The following is a 19,443-nucleotide window of genomic DNA, read 5'->3' as shown; positions in this document are numbered from 1 at the left end:
TTCTACTTCTTATACAGTTTTTATTGGTAGAAGAAAACTTTGTCTGACTTTTGGAGAAAACTGTCCAATGGTGTTGTCGGTTTGTAGTTGGAATATTAAAACATCAAATACGGTCACAAAGAACTCTCACACAAAAAATTACATAACAGATTACAAAGATTTGATCATGGTAAGGTCAAAAAAAACCTTACCATCTCAAGTGTACGTTGGCAGCATGCAGAATGGAGGCATTAAACATTTAATAACAGCCGACACAGGCAGGATGTGCTCGTTTAGATGCTTTCCTTTTTCCTCACAACAAGTGACAGTTGACTGTCACTTGTTGTGAGGAAAAGTCACAAAAAGTCACAAGTTGACTGGCACTTGTTGTGAGGAAAAGTCACAACAAGTGACAGTCAACTGTCACTTGTTGTGAGGAAAAAGGAAAGCATCTAAACGAGCACATCCTGCCTGTGTCGGCTGTCAGTAAATGCTTCATGCCTCCATTCTGCATGCTGCCAACGTACACTTGAGATGGTAAGGTTTTTTTGACCTTACCATGATCAAATCTTTGTAATCTGTTATGTAATTTTTTGTATGAGAGTCCTTTGTGCCCGTATTTGATGTTTTAATGTTCCAACTACAAACCGACAACACCATTGGACGGTTTTTTTTCAAAAGTCAGACATAGTTTTTTCTACCAATAAAAACTACATAAGAAGTAGAAGTTTTTTATATCTTACATGGGATCCCTCTCTCTTTATAGTGGTATTTTGAAATTTTTGACGTAAGTTAAACCTTTTGAATTCTAAGATCAATTATTCATTAGAGACCTTTTTATTGCAGCACAGTTCTAAAGATGGTTTTATAAGCCGAAAGAGCTCAGCTAGGATTTATATATTTTACACACTTCAAAAGTATACGCTTCTCCCTGTCTTTCATTAGTCATAAGTATGTACAAAAACTATTTCAGTTTTTACATCTGAATTAAGAATTTCCAAATTCTTCCCAAAAATAAGAATGCCTACTTATAATTCTCTATGTGGAATCTAACTCGGCATTCTTGGACGCTCCTCCACCAGAGACTCTTCACGATGAAACGGTAATTCCTGCCAACCAAAGAAACACCGTTCACGACCCGACTAACGAGCTACATAGAGTCATTACAAAATGATACAGCGTCGGTTTCATTCCTGGATGCGTTAAATTCTTGTGTTACTGTCTTCTGCATCTTCTTAGTTAAGCCAACCTCAACGAAGACTAATAGTTTCCTAATTGATAGTTTTAGGATCTTTTCTGGTTGAATCCTAAGTTGGCCAGTGAATCCCGTCTCATATCGCTTAGTACAGTACACCAAATATAGCTGAAATTGTGAAAACGCTTGATGATCATGATGCGCATTCGTCAAACGACGGACCTCGCACTCGCACTCACGGTCCAGACCGTTTGTATGTGCGTTCTCATTTCATTGTTAGCGCAGGCAATGGGAATTTCACACTTTCAGCTATATTTGGTGAATTGTACGTTACAATCGCTTGAGATATGTGTGGCAGTCTCTTCTTCTATTTCGCATTTTCTGCATCAGGGTTCATTCACCTTGCCTAATTACGTTCTTAAACGACAATATCCAGTCACCGTTCTGGAGACTATCTTGATCTCTCGTTTGTGCGGTTCATCAAATTGTCCGAGAGTTTTTATCAATACTCTTGAATATTTTCTTATCTGGGTTTGCCCTTGAGCGGCTCTTCATTTCTTTCGATGATTTCTTACCAGCCACTTCTGAACTTCGATATTTGTAGCATCTTTAGTGATTGTTCTAAAGCTATATCTTATGCAATTTACTATCTAACGTGTTCCGTAGACCTCATTGGAACCATAAACATAATAAGAACAGATTTAAAGGCATCTTGAGCAAAATTGTGAAATGCGGAACACGCGGTGGTGTATCTATCTCTACCGTGCGATTTCTTGCGAATGACAAACAAAGATAGCTAGACCACTCTAGGGATAGACAGATAATTTGACAGACAAAGATAGCCGCTCTATTCACGGAGCGGCTCATACCTTACCTAGTCTATTCTTATTATGTCTATGTTACGAACCCACCTATCGTTAGAGAAAACTATTCGATTAAATTAGATTCATTTCGATCAAATTTGACTTAGTTTAAACGGGACAATATTTCTATTATTATTATATTTCATGTTTGTGTAAATTATTCTTGGACACGGAATACATATACAATTCTAGTTTGTAGAAATTTCACACATGAGCATTTTCCGATTCAATTAATTGCAGCAAGCATTTGATCGCTAGATCAGTTTTGCTGACATCGATATAGACTCAAACCCATTCTTATCGTGATTGTGTCGTGATCAAACGACCATAGTAGCGAGTTTGTTAGCGCCCTCCGCCGTTTTAACTGGCCTTTATTTTAATGAGGGGCAAAACGTGTACAAAGGTCACTTACCTACCAATTGAATCTTAATTTCCCTTATCTCGTCCGATCGTCGATTCCCCGTTGAATTATGTAAATTGCAAACGGCCAAAGTTGCCGTTATCGCTCTTTTTCTCCTCGACCATCTATCATAAAATAAATCCGTAATCAATAAATATTGTAATTTTCAGAAAGGAATACTGTAATTTCGCGCATAAAGTGTTTTGTAATCGTGCTTGCCTTTGTACTGGACGTAAAATATTTGTTCGGCGAATTAAACGGTTCGGGATTTTTCCGGTTGAGGTTTGTGTTGGCACATTAACACCACACTTAATTCCTGGTATTGACTCTTTACTCTTTATTCTTACAGATCTGGACTTTCTTTCAAGATGATTATCTTAAACAAGCAATAAGCAAAATTTGAAAAATATGAGTACCTATTTAGGAGTATCTATATTTCTTGTGAGATTTATCAATTGAATAGCTCCACCGAACAGTTTTGATCAATGTATAGTTCTGTTCTAACTTACACCACTACATAATGTTCTTTAGTTACTAACGAACTTATAAATACACTGCACTGAGCCACACGATTCTCTGCTTGTAACATTGATCATGTCACCAAATCAAAAGCTTCCTCCTCTTGAGTCTTCTTGTAAGATGTGTGTTGTCGAGAAGCTAAATGGCCTCGATATTCACGTATTGGTGAAGTCTCTGCTCGTGGCTCTTGGTAAATTTGATTATAGTTTGGTCCACAGTCTCTATCCTTAGATCTTCGCAGATATCGCTAGTTCTGATGTACCAGGCAGCATTTACAATATTCCTCAGCACTTCATTTTAAAATATTTCTATCATAATATTATTGCTTTTATTGGTACAACCCCAGAGCTGAATGCCATATGTCCATACTGACCTAATGGTCTGTTTCTTCATCCAGCCTCAAAAGTCCATTGCTGAACATAGGCCTCCTCCCCTCGTTTCCAACCCCATCTATTCTGCGCCGCCAGTGGCGTAACAAACTCCGTCGGGGCCCCCCGCAGAATTTGAAACGGGGCCCCTTTTAATCCGGGAGCAGTCGCGCCGTTAGAAAAAATCCAACTTTTTATCATTTTCCGTGATAACTTAATGAACAATTTTGCAACATATCTTTCCACTTGTAAGTGCCTCGAAGAAGATTGTAGTAATGCTTAGGATTTTTTTTTAATTTTTTTTAATTTCATTTTTATTTTTTTTGTGGAATTTATGGCTTTGGTGGGAACCCATTAGTTTTAAAATTGTTAGAAATAGATATTTTTAACATAACAAGCAAACAAAAATATTATAAAATTGAAATTTGTTTTAAATTCGTATTGTTAGATTTTGTTCTACGCGCGACTGCTTACGTGACAGAAGTGAGCGCGACTGCTCCCGCGTTAAACAATTACTAAATACGATTTATTTAACAAAAACTTTTTTGTGTTAGCGTTATCATTCACTGTTCTTACATTTCTCATCTTTATCGGTATACAGACCCATACCAAAAAAGTGTGTTTGCGTAGCTTGGAACCTATGGGAAACTTTTTTATGACATATCTATATTACGAAAAAAAGTTATTCTTCATAAAATTCTCTGCATGGTATAAAACCTAAGTTACAATAATTAGATATTAAATTTTATTGATTTTATACGAGGTATATCAAAAAATATTAATTTCGCTCAATAGTAACTATACCACCTTTATATTTTACAATATTGAAAAATTTTATTATAAAAAGTTGTTCGCAATTAAAAACTATGTTTAAATATGCAATTATATCATTCCAGTTGAAATATTGTGAACTATAAATTTACTTAACTCAGAGAAATTCATATTTTTCGACATACCTCGTATAAAGTTGGTAAAATGTGATATATTACTATTGAATCTTCGTTTTGAGATAATGCAGAGCTTTTTATAAAGAATCTGATAAGAATTTTATAAAGAATTTTTTCGTAAAATTAAAAAATTAATAATAAAATAGTTATTATAATTATTGTAATAAAATGATGTTGGTTATCGGTAATTTGAGAAATATTTGGAAAAATTAATTATTTATATACAAGGATGTAATTACATGTGTATTAAAATTAAAATCGTATATTATTAAATATAAAAGTACTTTATCCTTGAGTTAAATTCCTATTTTTTGACTTACCTCGTATAAAATTGATAAGCTTTCATATCTGATGGTTTATTTGGCTTATTTTGTATCTCAGATTTAAGACCATTCAAAACATTTCATGAAGAATAACTTTTTTCGTAAAATTGATAATAAAAATGTTTCCCATATGGTTCGAAGCCACGCAGACATACTGTATAAGTGCTCAAAAAAATTTATTTTGAATTTTCAAATTGTAATGTCTGACAGGGCCGTAACTACCATCGGGGCAGTGCCTCGGGGCCCCCGGCGAAGGGGGCCCCGCGATTGTAATCGCGTTATACTGCCTATAGGCAATATAACGCGATTAAAAACCTACATTATAGCCGAAGAATGTAAGTAACATTATATGTAGTATAGTTTTTATGAAAACAGAAAAGATGTTATATTGATGGTAGATATTTAGCTTATAATAATAATGTGATTTCAAATTTTTTTTGTGTTGGTCAACTAAAATAGCAATATGTAGGTAGGTACAGGAAACTTCTGTCATGGAGTACATTAAAATGCGTTTTCAAGTGATTAAATATCAATTTTCCCGGACTCCTTCTGCTGGGTGATTAACCCCAGACCTCCCGGTAGGGGGCCCCCAACATCGTACTTATGGTCCTGATTTAATGACATGTTCGAATTCAGCATAATCAAAAAGCAAATAGAAATATTTTTGAACGAAGTAAAATGATAAATTCGCCGATATCTTTTAAAATTATTTAACATAAAACAGTTTTAATGTTTAAAGAATTAATAAACAATTAGAGGCATCTGTGAGTAGAACTTTTCACTTTAAGATAAGATATATAAACTAACAAAAAATGTTTTAGAAAAATATAAGCTTGTTTGATTTTTTCCGAAACCGAAACAATGCAAGCTTTTCTACATTGACTCCCCTAAAGCCTAACTGTTACAATTTCCTTATCTTACCGTTTATCTGTTGAGAGATTGTCCAATGATTACCTACACAAGAAAAGTCGTCAATAATTGTTAAATAAATGCGTACCAAACTGATGCAACTATAACCGTAAAACAACACATAAATAACATTCAATGCAAACAACCAATATGAAATTACTGGCGATAATATTGTATCGAAATACTAAAAGTAAGTAAAGAACAGAGAGAAAGAAAACCCTTTTTTGGATTTAAAAATATTGTTCTTAAATTCGTCAAATTGCAATTCTAATATCTTTCAATAGTCACGTATAATTCATTATATAGTTTATTGTCGCTGCCATAAAATTTCGGTAGGCCGGAAGGGATTAAGTTTCTAGATATTATGAGATGATTCACTTGGCAAATACGTCTAGTTAGAAACTTTTACTGTTTTTAAATTTAAACAGACAACCTAAAAATAATATAACAACAGATTTTTACATAATATCAGATGACAAGATGGGGCCCTTAAGCGATTGGGGCCCCCCCGCAAGCTTCACGCTGCGGGGCCCTCTGTTACGCCCCTGTGCGCCGCTCTCATCCAGTTTTTATTTAGCCTTCTTAAGTCGTCAGTCCATCTTGTAGGCGGTTGACCGACGCTTCTCTTGTCTTCTCTTGGCCTCCATTTTAATAACCTCTTTATCCATCGCTCATCTGTCATTCTGGCTACGTGTCCTGCCCATCTCCACTTCAACCTGGCTATCCTCTCGATGACGTCAGTCACCTTTGTTCTTCTCCTGATTTCTTCGTTTCTGATTTTGTCTCGCAGAGTTATTCCTAACATTGACCGCTCCCTTCTTCTCTACGTGACTCTTAGTTTGGTATGTTCTATGAATGTCTGAACTAAGAATGGTCTATTTACATAAAAGTATTTTATATATGTTGAAAACTTGGAATTTCTTTCAAGCAGCCAATACATTTTTCTATATTTAATTTCGAATTTTTCATGAGCTTCAATTGCTAAAGGGGTAAAAGAAAAACGGGCATGTAGTTAGTACCGGTGACGTAGATAAAAGCAGATGGGTTTGAGCACTTCAAAAAACTACTTGGCATCAAAGTGAAAAATGATGCGTCACCTGAAAGAGCAAGAAATAACACGCACGTAGAACCTTCTTCAATAAGTAAGAGACGCAATCACCCGCCTCAAAAATAACAGGTCCCAAGGAGTGGACTTTATGCATTCAGAGCCTATAAAAAATGCACAGCTATGAAGCACCAAATTCACAGCGTAATAGTCAAAGTCTGAGAAAAAAGAGAAATGCTAGAGAAATGGTATAGTGGAATCATATGTCCATCGCACAACAAGGAAATTTTTCAGGCCAGGGAGGTCATCAAATCTTAGAAAAAACTAATGAATTTAATATTGGTATACCCTATTCCACGAACATACGCCTGTTTTGGATTACTTCGACAAGGAATATTTTACTGTGCAAAATAAGAAAAACGAAAGTAAATTGCAAATTACATTGTTGTTTATTGGAATAATTATTAGCGCCATTTACTTTCGTACTTCTTATGTTGCACAATAAAATATTCGTTGTCGAAGTAATCCAACACAGGCGTATGTTCATGGAATGGCCCATACATTTCATCTCTTTATTGATTTTAGATCAACATGTGATATCGTCCTAAGAAGTAAACTACAAGGTGTTCAGAAACTCTACCGACAAACAAAGACAGGAGATTTCTCAGATAATTTTAAGACAATTTAACCAAATTCATCTAGACCGAAAATGCTTCATAAAGGAGCTAGAGCTATTTGAAGATGGCGTCTGGTAGTTAATTCTTCATAAATATCTCCAGAACGCTTCTATTTAGAAAAACGAAAATTGGTACACATATTTATCTTTCAGAGATAAATCGATTACATTCATTTCAAATTTCTAGTACCGGTCATAGGCGTCCGTTTTGGGTAGCACAACAGTTATATTATCGCATAACTTTTTTGTTTTTAATTTTTAAACATTTTGGAGTCTGGGTTATTAAAATGTAAAGTATTATAGTACTAAAAGGTACTCTTACTTTAAGTCGATAGAATACACCGTTTTCTAGAAAAATATATTTGAAAATTTTGTGTGTTTGAATGTCAAAAAAAGGTTTCCAAAAAAAATATTTAGAAAAACGAAAACTGGTACATTTATTTATATTCTACAGATGAATCGATTTCATTAATTGCAAATTTCTAGTACCGGTCATATGCGTCCGTTTTGGGTAGGTCACCGGTTATTTTATCGCATAACTTTTTTGTCTTTAATTTTTAAGAATTTTTGACACTAGATTATTAAATTATGAGGTATTCTAGTACTAAAAGTTACTCTTGCTTTAAGTTGGTAAAATACACCGTTCTTTTTTGAAATTTTTTTTTTTCAAATTCAGGAAACTAAAAATTTTCAGATCGATTTTTCTAGAAAACGGTGTGTCCTACTGACTTAAAGCAAGAGTACCTTTTAGTACTAGAATACCTCAAAATTTAATAATCTAGTATCAGCACTACTTAAAAGTTAAAGACAACAAAGTTAAGCGATAAAATAATCGTTGCCTTGCCCAAAACGGACGCCTATGACTGGTACTAGAAATTCACAATGGATGGAATCGATTTATTTCTGGAAGATAAATATGTGTACCAATTTTCGTGTTTCTAACTAGAAGCGTTCTAAAGGTATTTACGGAAAACTAATTACAAAATGCCATCTTCAAAGAGCTCTAGCTCCCTTAGGAACCATTTTCGTTTGTCGGTAGAGTTTCTGGACACCCTATATATGAAGCCATGAATGAACTTAACATTCTCCATAAAAATGTTAAGACTAAAAATGTAATGACTATGAGTAAAGTGATCTGCAAAGTGCAAATACAAGGCCATCTGTCACAAGCCCTTGAAACATACGCAGGGTTCCAGCAGGGAGATGCGCTGGCGTGCCTTCTCTTTAATATAGCTCTAGAAAAGACTACAAGAGATGCAGATGCAGAGTCAGGGAAACAATCTTTAATAAGTCAACGCAGATTATGGCCTAGGCTGATGATTTGGATTTGATCACACGTACCACACGAGAACTTGTAGAAATGGTTTCTACCTTCTTAACGGCCGCACAAAATATGTGCCTTAAAATAAACAAGGAAAACCCAAAATATTTGAATTGATTCCAAATAACAGAGATGAAGCTAGAAACGCCGAATAATACTTCGACATAGACGCCTATAATTTTGAAGTCGTAAATAAGTTTACTTCTCTGGGTTCTCTTTCTTAAGCGATAATGATATCTGCAGAAGCACAAGCAGCTAGAAAGCAGAAATTTAAGTCTAAAAACCAACTAACAATATAGAGAACACTTATCGTACCAGTGCTAGCTGATATATGGGTCAGAAACGTGAAGCATCTCCAAAACAGACGCAGATCGTCTGCTTGCCTTCGAAAGGAAGATAATGGGAAGACTAGGGAAGCCTGGGAAGGAAAGAATAAAGGGCGCAATCTGTGAAAATGGTAGTTGGAGAAGGCTATATAACTTTGAATTATACGAGAGGTATAAAAATGGTGGAGATGTGTTCCTCCTGTCTTTGTAATGTCACCTCCCCATCTCATCTGGGGTCGCTTTCCTGTCCATGGTCTCTATTTTTGTATCGTGGTATTCCATCTATTGTCCGTTTGTCTGGCGTTATGGCCTGCGAAACTTCATTTTAGTCTGGATACGTTGTCCTGATTTTTTGGAGGGATAAGAGGAACACACTGGAACAGAAAGCACAAAACAGAAGCGAATGGAGAAAACTGGGGGAAGCCTATGTTCAAAATTGGACGAATTAAAGAGAAAAGGAAGAAGAAATGGTAGAGATGTAATGTCTTTTATAAAAATGGATATGTGTCAAGAGCAATCGAAAATTACTCACCCAGACAAACCCTATTAGCGGTACCAGTAGGAAGTAGAAGTAGATTTAGACCAATATTGAGATGGAGGGACGGTGTGGACGAGGACTCGAGGAAGATCGGCACAGTAAATTGGCAACGATTGGCGATGGACAAAAACGATTGGCGAAATAGACGGGGGAAGGTAGAGATTCAGCGAGGGCTATAGCACAGATGATGATGATGATGATGATGATGATGATGATGATGATGATGATGATGGTATTGTTATATCCGATCCAGTCATTCGTAAGTATCCTATCTTAGATCCTATTAAAAACAAGCTGAAAATACGAGCATTATCATAAGGAAAACTTTGTTTATTCGCGTATTTTAATTCATAATATGAAAAATTGCTATTATGAAAAGTTGTTGAAATTATAAATTATTTTTTAATGTGCAATTATATCATTCTAATTTAAATATTGTGAACTATAAAGGTACTTTACTCTTGATCAAAATTCATATTTTTTATAGTTACCTCGTATAAAATTAATAAAATTTTACATATTATGATGGTTGCATCATAAATCTTAGACCATGAAGCGCTTTTTATAAATAATAACTTTTCTTCGTAAAATTAAAAATAAAAGAGTTATAAATGAAAATGTTGTTGGTATCCAGAATTTGAGAAAAATCTTTAAATATTTTTTTCCATTAGAAGGATGTAATTGCACATATCAGACCATAATTTTTTATTCCAGACAACATTTCATATGTATAGGAAGTCAGTTCGCTAAACTCAAACACAACTGGCTAGTGATCTTAGTCAATAAATTTGCCAATTTGGCAAAAACATTATTACTAAATAGTTCTTAATTACTAAATAATTAGTAATTTTGTCAATTTTGGCAAAATTGGCAAAAAACAAAAAAATTACATACTAAAATCACTAGCCAGTTGTGTCTGAGTTTAGCAACAATTTTCATTTCATAACAAATGAAACAGTCCATTTATCATTAGGTACTCCCATTAGAGGGGAGGCCGTATACTCGTATAAACCTTTTTAAAATTGTTAATAAATTATTGCTTTTAAAATATACTCAAATTGTATTTTTGAACATCTTATTTATTTTATATAATAATTAAATTCACTATCAAATGTCATTGATATTTTATTAATACTTAATTTAAAATTTAGTTTGACATTCACGAAGTGTCAAACTCAAATGTAAATAACATATGGTTTGCTTAAAAAATTCAGATTAAAAAACTAGCCTACTTACTAGCAACGATTTCAGCTGACGTTTAGTGTGTCGGCAGAAAATATAAGGATTGTGACGTCACATTTTAGACTTTGAGGTCGATTATCTCAAAGACGGTTAGAGATATCGAAATGCCGTTTTCAGATTTGGATTCAGAAGACAAAACTACACAAGAATCCATCGACAGATCTGCTCTAAGTATTGCAGGAGCGGCAACGCAATAACACAGACTTTGCGAATTTATAAACGAAAAGTTTTCATAGTAAAATAACACTGTAAATTTCATTAAGATCGGTGTAATAGATTTTGCAAAATAAATTTTGCAATCCAGCTTTCGCAAAAAAAATTTATTGTTGAAGATATTCTTCTTTAGCGGCGAATCGATTGAGGGTAAAATTTGATTGATCCGCGCGCATGCGCACACCGACAGTATGGTATACGGGCTCTGATTGGGTGTTGAAATTTTGAAATGATCTGTCAATAATTGTTCAATATGGAGGTTATCGGTAAACAAAAATATTGTATAATATTAGTTTTTATTGATGTATGGACAGAAATAAAATCAAATTTATAATTATAGTGACTTTTTAAATAGTTTTGAAAAGCCGCAGGTACGTAATTCTAAATGTTTCAGTTGGAAATACCTAATAGTTTCAATACCTATCTATTTGGAAAATGTAAACAAAATAATGTAGTTACCTATTAGTAGGCAATGCTTTAATTTACATAATCTGATTACGAACAAACTTTCTACAAATCTTCATCTCATATATCGTTTTCTTACTCTATATTTTGTTGTATTTTATTTCGACAAAAATCAAACTAATAATTTTATTAAATTCATATAAATTTATGGTGTAAACGTTTAGTTTGTGTATATTCCCACATAACGTATACGCGAATGTGGTGCAGTTTGAAATACCGTCAACTTTCGTACGGCGCGGTAGACGTGAATTGGGTTCAAGCCCCAAGCAAGTTATTATTTTTTTATTTTTTTTATAGATTTTATGATTGTAAGTATATTATTATATAATTTTTGAAGATATTCTTCTTTTTTGAAAGTGGTAGATAAGAAAGTTAGTTTGATTTTTAAATAAAATAAGTACAAATAACCTTTTAAGTATATTTACTTCGTTTAAATTACCTATTATATAATAGAAGAATATCTTCTTACGTGCGTACAAAGTACACACACATTCTTTTTTTTTTAATGTTGCAGGACTGAAAATAAAGCAGATAGCAAGTTGAATTTTTTTTGCCTATAGAAGTGTACTGTACCTTTCATTTGCAATTTGCAAATTTAAAATCGATTAATTACCACGGCGTCAGGAATTTTTTTAAATAAACATTAATTTTTGATGCTACGCGCAGTACAGCGGTGTTCGATTCACACAAGTTGATTTCCACCAAAATTTCTTCCAATCTTTATCTAATATATTATTTTATTACTCTATATTTTGTTGTATTTTAATATTTTAATTCCACAAAAGTCAAACTAATTTTATTATTGTTTATGAAGTATTGTTTAAACAATTGCATATGTATAAAAATAATAAACTTTTATTCTCTAAATTAAAATATATGAACAAAGAAAGTTTTTGCTAAAAAAAGTGTTATTTCAAAGGATAGAGTATGTGTTATTATTTTGCAATAAACAAATTTATTTATTTATATCGAAATGTTATAAAAACTAAATGTATCAATCGTTATCAAAGGTCATTGGAATGCCCAATCAGAGCAAACTATCCGCTGTCCTGCGCGTAGCACCAAGAATGAATGTTTATTTAAAAAATTCCTGACGCCGTGGTAGTTAATCGATTTAAATTTTGCAAATTGAAAATGAAAGGTACAGTACACTTCTATACGCAAAAAAAATTTCAACTTGCCATCTGCTTTATTTTCAGTCCTGTAACATTTTGAAAAAATGAATTTTTTTGCGAAAGCTAGATTGCAAAATTTATTTGCAAAATCTGTTGAACCGATCTTAATGAAATTTACAGTACTGTTTTACTGTATCATAAAGTTTTTCTGGGTGAAATATGAAGGTCCTAAGTGTAGCATAAATGGTTGAAAAACGTAAAATGCGAATACTTGTTTTTGTATGGTTTTTTCGCAATTATTGCTATTTTGCAACAAGGGTGACTATTTTTTAAATTCTTAACCAATTCTATATTGAAGGAAATTTAATTACGCAACTTTTATGTTAGTACAAATTTTCTCGGAAATGAACACTTTTAAAGTTATAATCAAAAAACGAAGAAAAAAATCGAATTTATCCTTCATTTTTGACATTTTAATTATTTAAACAATGTTCCGGACCTTTTTGAGAGGGAGGATAACTCAAATATTATTATTTGAGTTATGTTCAAGCAATTTCTGCAAAAAAGTTTGAGTCGCCTCTCAACGTCCAAATGTACTAATATTTTTACAGATGCGCCCTGGTCTATAATACATTGTGAAACAAAAAGAAATGAAACTAGTGGAGGTGGAAATTATCGTTATAAGCGTATACATAATTAACATTTCATTACGTAGTTTCCCACCTTTAGACGTCTGTGACAGGAGTATTTTATAAAATTCTACTGTCACAGTGACAGTTGTCATACTCCTCTGATACGTCTAAAGGTGGGAAAATATGTAATGTAATGTTAATTTATACGTTTATAACGATAATTTCCACCTCCACTAGTTTCATCTCTTTTTCTTTCGCAATGTATTATGTTTTCTATCTTTTGCGTTATTTTTCCGGTTATTAGCGCGTTCATCACTGTATAGTACTTAATAATAATATGTACCGTCAAATAGACCGCTGATGAAAAATCAGTTGACTGTTTAGTCTGCTGACATTTTATTTGTCAATTTTTGAAAAGCTGTCAGAATATTTTTCTTTATTTATTTATTTACTAACTGTTACATAAATACAATGACCGAAAAAGATATAGAAGAAGTAGAAGAGGCTGTAATTGACGAAACAAGTGAAATAGAGTTACTTAGTGAAGATACAGATACGACCTCTGAGAGTTCTGAAAATGCAGAACAAGTGGAAGAAGAGCAAGAACAAGAACAACAAGAACAGCCTGTACAACAACCTAAAGATCCTCTCGATGAATTAACATACCAACAGTTAGTAGATCTTGTCAATAATATGGAGGATGAAAACAGACATCTTCAGGTTATTTTTATTTTTAATCTATAGTCATAAGGGTTTCCACAGTTTTTACTGTATTCCTTCACTCAACCGTTCTCTCTAGCTCTGTTTTTTTGCCAGTTCACTTCCTGCAGATTTCTTTTTTCCTTGCATCTTCCACTTCATCTCTGAAAGATCTCCTTGGTCTGCCTCTCTTCATTCTTCCTATCGAGCTCTACTCTGTTTTCTGTTTATCCAATGATTTTGGTCTGCTCTTCTGTCCTGTCCGTACCAGGTTAATCTTTTCTATTCGATTTAGTCTATTATATCTTAGTCCATTCCCATTCTTTTCTTAATCTCTGTTATTTATGCTATCCCTTCTTATTACTCTGCAGCTTCTCCTTAGGAATTTCATCTCTACTGTTCTTATTTTGTTTTTGGTGGTCTAATTTATTGTCCAATTTTTACTAATTATTGAGAGACCCATAATTGAGGATCATTATTATCATGATGTTGTATATATTGTTAGGCTCTGTATTTTCTCTCTGTTATGAGATTGATCAGCATATTCTTATTTTGATTAATTAGTTAATTATTTTAATTATTTCTTATGGAGACAAAACCAAAATTAAATAAAACTTTCCAATAAAATTTATTCTCAGGGCTAAATTATATTAATGTATTACCTTTAGTTTGTGGCTTCTGGCTTCTAGTATCTCTAGTTGCTTACTTCATACAGGACAGAACAGGGAAAATAAATATACTCAATGTCATATAAATTCTATAAATATTATTTATATATCCAATATACCATAAATATAAGATTTAAATGTATGCTAAAATTCAATTTTGTTGCAACTATTTCTCATCTAATAATAATAAAAATAATAATCTTTAATTCTGCTATCTCCTTTTTTTAACAAAATATTTATTTAAAAAATTCGTTAGACTGTTCTTACTATTATATAAAAAAAACAAAATTTACTCTTCACCTTTTGAATAGATTAATTATTTCTTCTTTGAATTTATGAATGAGTAAATGCTGCTGTAGAACTGTTCAATAAAAAATAAACAAATATGGTATGTGATATAAAATAACTCTGTCCTTTTCACAAATAATCTGAATAACCTTTTTTTTTTCTTTTCTTTACTTCTTCTCTTGGATTGTGTAGTCCTCGTTTCTCTCACACGTGCTCCTCGGAGGCTGCAACGATCCTTCTCGTCCAAACTGCTTCACAAACACACAACAGCACTCGCTCGAAATCTCTCCTCAGTTTTCTCTCTGCTCGATATCTTGTGCAAATTGATACCAACCGGCTACTCGTTCCAGACAGAAACAGGAACCTCTTCGGACACGAGGAGATTGAACTTCTCAACTCGATCAACGTTTTCGTTTCAACACGATTCTGCTTATACGGCCACCAACTTCACCACTTTACACAGACTTCTTACTTTTCAAACTGGACTGCTCTCTTCAGATCTTCATTACAGAGTGAAACTTTTTTCCTCCTCAAATTCAGACTCAAACACTCTATTCTCCCTCCATCCGTCTCTCTCGCCAATCACAAAACATCCTCTCTACATATTACATCCCTACTTTCATTTCTGAAGAACAAATTATTTTTGTATACAACTTTTCCGTTTCGTCAAATTCCAGGAGATACCAAAATTACTTTTGTTTTTCTACATGCTATAAAAACCCGATATTCTAAAACTCAACAATTGTGTTTACCGTCTTTCCTTCTAAGAAGCATTTATAAACGTCCTCTTGTTCACTTCAAACCGAATACATGTACATAATTTCTAATACGACCGTATTAATTGTATAAGTCCGTCCATAGAATCCTTAATACTGAACGATTTCCACTTTCCACGAAACACTGCTTATTGTCTAAATTATACTATTTACAATTTTTGGCCATATACAGGGCGATGAAAATCTATGATCTCGTGGTCTTTGACATAAATTAATTTTCTAAATTTTTCCCATAAAAATTATATAACAATATATTATTCTTTTTGTTTTTATACTGATGTTCTTATCCCACAGTACGGGTTCAATATTCGTATGCGGTTTTTTGTTTATCCTAGTCTATTTTTTATATCTTCTTCCTTTATTCATTTGTTTGATATTATGAAACCTGAAACATGAAACCTAAATGCTTGGACTTATCTCTTCCTTTGATTTGTTTACCTTCGTCTATTTCCAGCTGTTTTATTTCTGTATTCTCCGTTGTTATTCGTTTGTCATTGTCGTATTGTTGATATTCAATTGTCTTTAAGTTTATTTCCATCCCATCCTTTGTATATTCTTGTGCCTGTCTTCTCACTATACGTCTTGTGCGATCACTATTTGGTCATCAGCAAAACTTAGAACATATAGGTATTCTTTCCTTACGGTATACCCATTCCTTCGCACTTTCTTTTCCATGGTTTGAGGATTATCTTTAGGAATATTTTGAACAGGGTATAGGGGATGTGGAGCAGCCTCATAGTAGATTAGTACTACTAATCTATAGTAAAACTAGATTATATACAGATTCACACAAATTAAACGATTAAAATAGGTCCTTATGAACGAGGAAACAAGGTCTCCTTTGTTTTTGTTTCTCCCTTGGAAACAAGTAAGTAATATACTGCTTCTCCATTCGTCTGGAATTATAGACGCGTTATCAATTCATTTTTCAAGGTCTCCTTTGCTTTTGTTTCTCCCTTGGAAACAAGTAAGTAATATACTGCTTCTCCATTCGTCTGGAATTATAGACGCGTTATCAATTCATTTTTCAAGGTCTCCTTTGTTTTTGTTTCTCCCTTGGAAACAAGTAAGTAATATACTGCTTCTCCATTCGTCTGGAATTATAGACGCGTTATCAATTCATTTTTCAAGGTCTCCTTTGCTTTTGTTTCTCCCTTGGAAACAAGTAAGTAATATACTGCTTCTCCATTCGTCTGGAATTATAGACGCGTTATCAATTCATTTTTCAAGGTCTCCTTTGTTTTTGTTTCTCCCTTGGAAACAAGTAAGTAATATACTGCTTCTCCATTCGTCTGGAATTATAGACGCGTTATCAATTCATTTTTCAAGGTCTCCTTTGTTTTTGTTTCTCCCTTGGAAACAAGTAAGTAATATACTGCTTCTCCATTCGTCTGGAATTATAGACGCGTTATCAATTCATTTTTCAAGGTCTCCTTTGTTTTTGTTTCTCACTTGGAAACAAGTAAGTAATATACTGCTTCTCCATTCGTCTGGAATTATAGACGCGTTATCAATTCATTTTTCAAGGTCTCCTTTGTTTTTGTTTCTCCCTGGGAAACAAGTAAGTAATATACTGCTTCTCCATTCGTCTGGAATTATAGACGCATTATCAATTCATTTTTCAAGGTCTCCTTTGTTTTTGTTTCTCACTTGGAAACAAGTAAGTAATATACTGCTTCTCCATTCGTCTGGAATTATAGACGCGTTATCAATTCTTTTTTCCTGTAATTTTTCGTGAAGGCAGTGTATTCTTCTGGGATCCTGGATATTTTTTAAAGCTTCTGTTTTTCTTCAGTATCTTCATTTCGTATTAGATTCGCTATCATTTCTGTTTCTTTCTTGACATTAAGACTTTTTATATAGGTAACGATAAATAGAGAATAGAAAATTTAATTTCTTATTGCTCTAACTTATTTTGTAGCTAGAAAATGCAGTGTTTATGGACTTCCTCAAAAACTATAGTCCATCAGCATTAGATGGATTGGATACAATGATCAATTATGCTCTATCATTGGCCACGAAACAAACTACACTAGCTATGAAGTCAAGTTCTCTGATGTCTGCAACGAGCAGATCATCAACAGGTAAATAGTTTAGTAATCGTGCCATTACTCTCTATCTCTCTCTTACTCCATCTTCAGTCATGACCGCCCAGATTGAGTGTTGAGGGCCCAGGGAACCCCCTTTCTTATTCCATTGCCAGCTCAATTAGGTCAGTAATTGAGATGGACCGTTATTTTGTGGTGCGTCACTGGAAATGTATTGTCATTAGTATCTACAGTTGAGTCCGGGAATCTTTACCTGTGCGTCATCATTTAAAGCATACGAAATAAGTCGATGATAACTCGGAAATTGAAATTTACTAAACGCAACAGCAAGTGACAGTAAGTGACTTGCTGTTGCGTTTAGTAAATTTCAATTTCCGACTTATCATCGACTTATTTCGTATGCTTTAAATGATGACGCACGGGTAAATATTCCCGGACTCAACTGTATAAGATAAGAGACCTTAACACATGCAAAAAGATTTATGAAGTGGGTTTTCACAAAATCTCTTTTCTCTCTCTGCAGTGATAAGTGCGCTAATAACCGGCAAAATAACGCAAAAGATGCAAAACCTAATTAAGTAAAAAGAAATGAAACTAGCGGAGGTGGGAAATTTAGCTATAAAAATAACAACCATTCTATTTATTGTTTCCCACCTTTAGACGTATCGGACGAGTTTGGCAACCGCCTCTATGACAGCCACAGTTTTAGTAGACATACTCCTCTGATACGTCTAAAGGTGGGAAACAATAAATAGAATGTAAGTTTATTTATGTTTTTATCGCTAAGATTCCCACCTCCACTAGTTTCATTTCTTTTTACCTCACAACTTAATTAGCTTTTCCATCTTTCGCGTTATTTTGCCAGTGTTTTTTTGCTCGGACTATAGTCACTCAGCCAGTCTCAATCAAAAGTAAATGTATTAAAGATATTGCCAATTAGTAAAACATGGTTATTATAATAATATTACAATATTTTACTTCTTATTTTACCTACTCATTACAGCTAATGTAGGTACCGGGTGTCCCAATAAGAATGGCTCTCGGCCATATCTCAGGAACCGTTTATACTACAGCTTTGGGAAAAAAAAATTTATTACAAAAGTTGCCCCGAGAAAGGCCTGGAAATTATTTTCATAATTGTAAGTCCACCGCTAGAGGGCGTAATTGAATATCAAAAATTAAAAAGTCGAAATTTTACAAAATTTGCCTAATGAAAGGGCACTGGAAATCCAATCATCGTATTCTTCATACAATTTTGTGAGTGGGAACCTTATTATGAAAAAATCGGTGTAAGTCCGGTTCTGCTTAATCGACTTTTACAAACTTGGTCTTGTTGAAAACAGCTCTTTTTCGTCAATGTAATAGTTATCATTTGTAAACAGCCTATTACGTAATATGCCGGCTAGAAGGCGCTATTTATTTTTTTTAGAAATCTAGTTTCCTTTGAAAAATATTAAATACAAGTATGTATTTTTTTTCCTGTATTACAAAATTAGACCAAATTAGCAACAGAATACTGAAAACCGCATGTCGATACCTTTTTTCTATCTCGAGATATCTTAAGAAACGTGTAAATTTTAAATATAACTGTTGCTGTCATATAAGTGGAAATATATAGAAACACGTAGTGTGCTATGGAAAAAACAAAGAAACATTGTCCAGATGTCACCGTATATAATGAATCAAAACAACAATAAGACAAATAACACTATAAAATATAACAAAAAAAGAGTGTGTGCACTTTGTACGCGAGTAAGAAGTTATACTTCTATTATTATAATTTTAACGAAATAAATACCTTTTTAGACAGTTTAATTTTATTTTTATTTAAATATTACACTAATTTTAATACTTAAAATAATACAAAAAATAGCGTTAATATGTAAAT

General features: G+C 33.3%; 1 protein-coding gene across 1 annotated transcript in view; it reads left to right on the top strand.

Moving 5' to 3' along the window:
- Positions 1–13,481: 13,481 nt before the first annotated feature.
- LOC114326474 (coiled-coil domain-containing protein 113) overlaps positions 13,482–19,443 on the top strand; it is a 28,249-nt gene continuing 22,287 nt past the window's right edge. The window contains exons 1-2 of the mRNA XM_028274862.2: positions 13,482–13,796; positions 17,429–17,591. Coding sequence (XP_028130663.2) covers positions 13,548–13,796; positions 17,429–17,591 — 412 coding nt within the window. The 5' untranslated portion in view covers positions 13,482–13,547. The remainder of the gene's footprint in view (positions 13,797–17,428; positions 17,592–19,443) is intronic.

Source organism: Diabrotica virgifera, chromosome 2 (assembly GCF_917563875.1).
Source record: "Diabrotica virgifera virgifera chromosome 2, PGI_DIABVI_V3a".
NCBI classification, from domain to species: Eukaryota; Metazoa; Arthropoda; class Insecta; order Coleoptera; family Chrysomelidae; genus Diabrotica; species Diabrotica virgifera.
The sequence above is the reverse complement of the archived record's forward strand: the minus strand, read 5'-3'. Positions and strand labels throughout refer to the sequence as shown.